Genomic DNA, 487 nt, shown 5'->3' with positions numbered 1-487 from the left:
GAGACACACATTCAGATTACAGGTTTATTTCCTTCATGTTTTTCCTTTTTATTAAAATGTCAATCTTTTCTTTGCCTCTAACGATTTCATGTATTTTCTATTATGTTCTAGGATTCATCATCTCAGAAGAATGCGCCACGGCATCAAGTTCAGCTGCTCGTATCTGCATTATCTTGGCTGTTGTCTTCATATGTATTCTGGCAGTTGTTATCATATGGAAATGGCAACACAACAAAACCAGTAAGTCAGCACAACAAACAATATATGGAGTCGGGTGACCACATGAGAATGGGTGAAATTTGGGATGGAGGAGTTGGGTTTAGGTGCATTCACATGGTCACTATTCTGAGTGAGGATGATATCAGCCCAGTTTCGTGTGTTTTCAAGATGCATGAACCTTTGTGCACAGGTGACAGGTATGTTACGGCCCCTTTAAATGTCTTAAATGCTGTGAGATCATTTATCAGATTTTTCTCAAATTATTCCT

General features: G+C 38.6%; 1 protein-coding gene across 1 annotated transcript in view; it reads left to right on the top strand.

Moving 5' to 3' along the window:
* Nucleotides 1–111: 111 nt before the first annotated feature.
* The window catches only part of LOC118337806 (butyrophilin subfamily 2 member A2-like), a gene marked incomplete at its 5' end in the record, with an annotated part of 1,745 nt that continues 1,369 nt past the window's right edge, over nucleotides 112–487 (top strand). Inside the window, 1 exon segment of the mRNA XM_035674914.1 lies at nucleotides 112–240. Within this exon segment, the coding sequence (XP_035530807.1) occupies nucleotides 112–240 (129 nt within the window).

This window comes from Morone saxatilis, unplaced genomic scaffold (assembly GCF_004916995.1).
Source record: "Morone saxatilis isolate NCDOM2014 unplaced genomic scaffold, NCSU_SB_2.0 Contig4, whole genome shotgun sequence".
Classification (NCBI taxonomy): Eukaryota; Metazoa; Chordata; class Actinopteri; family Moronidae; genus Morone; species Morone saxatilis.
This window is presented reverse-complemented; position numbering and strand designations above follow the sequence as displayed.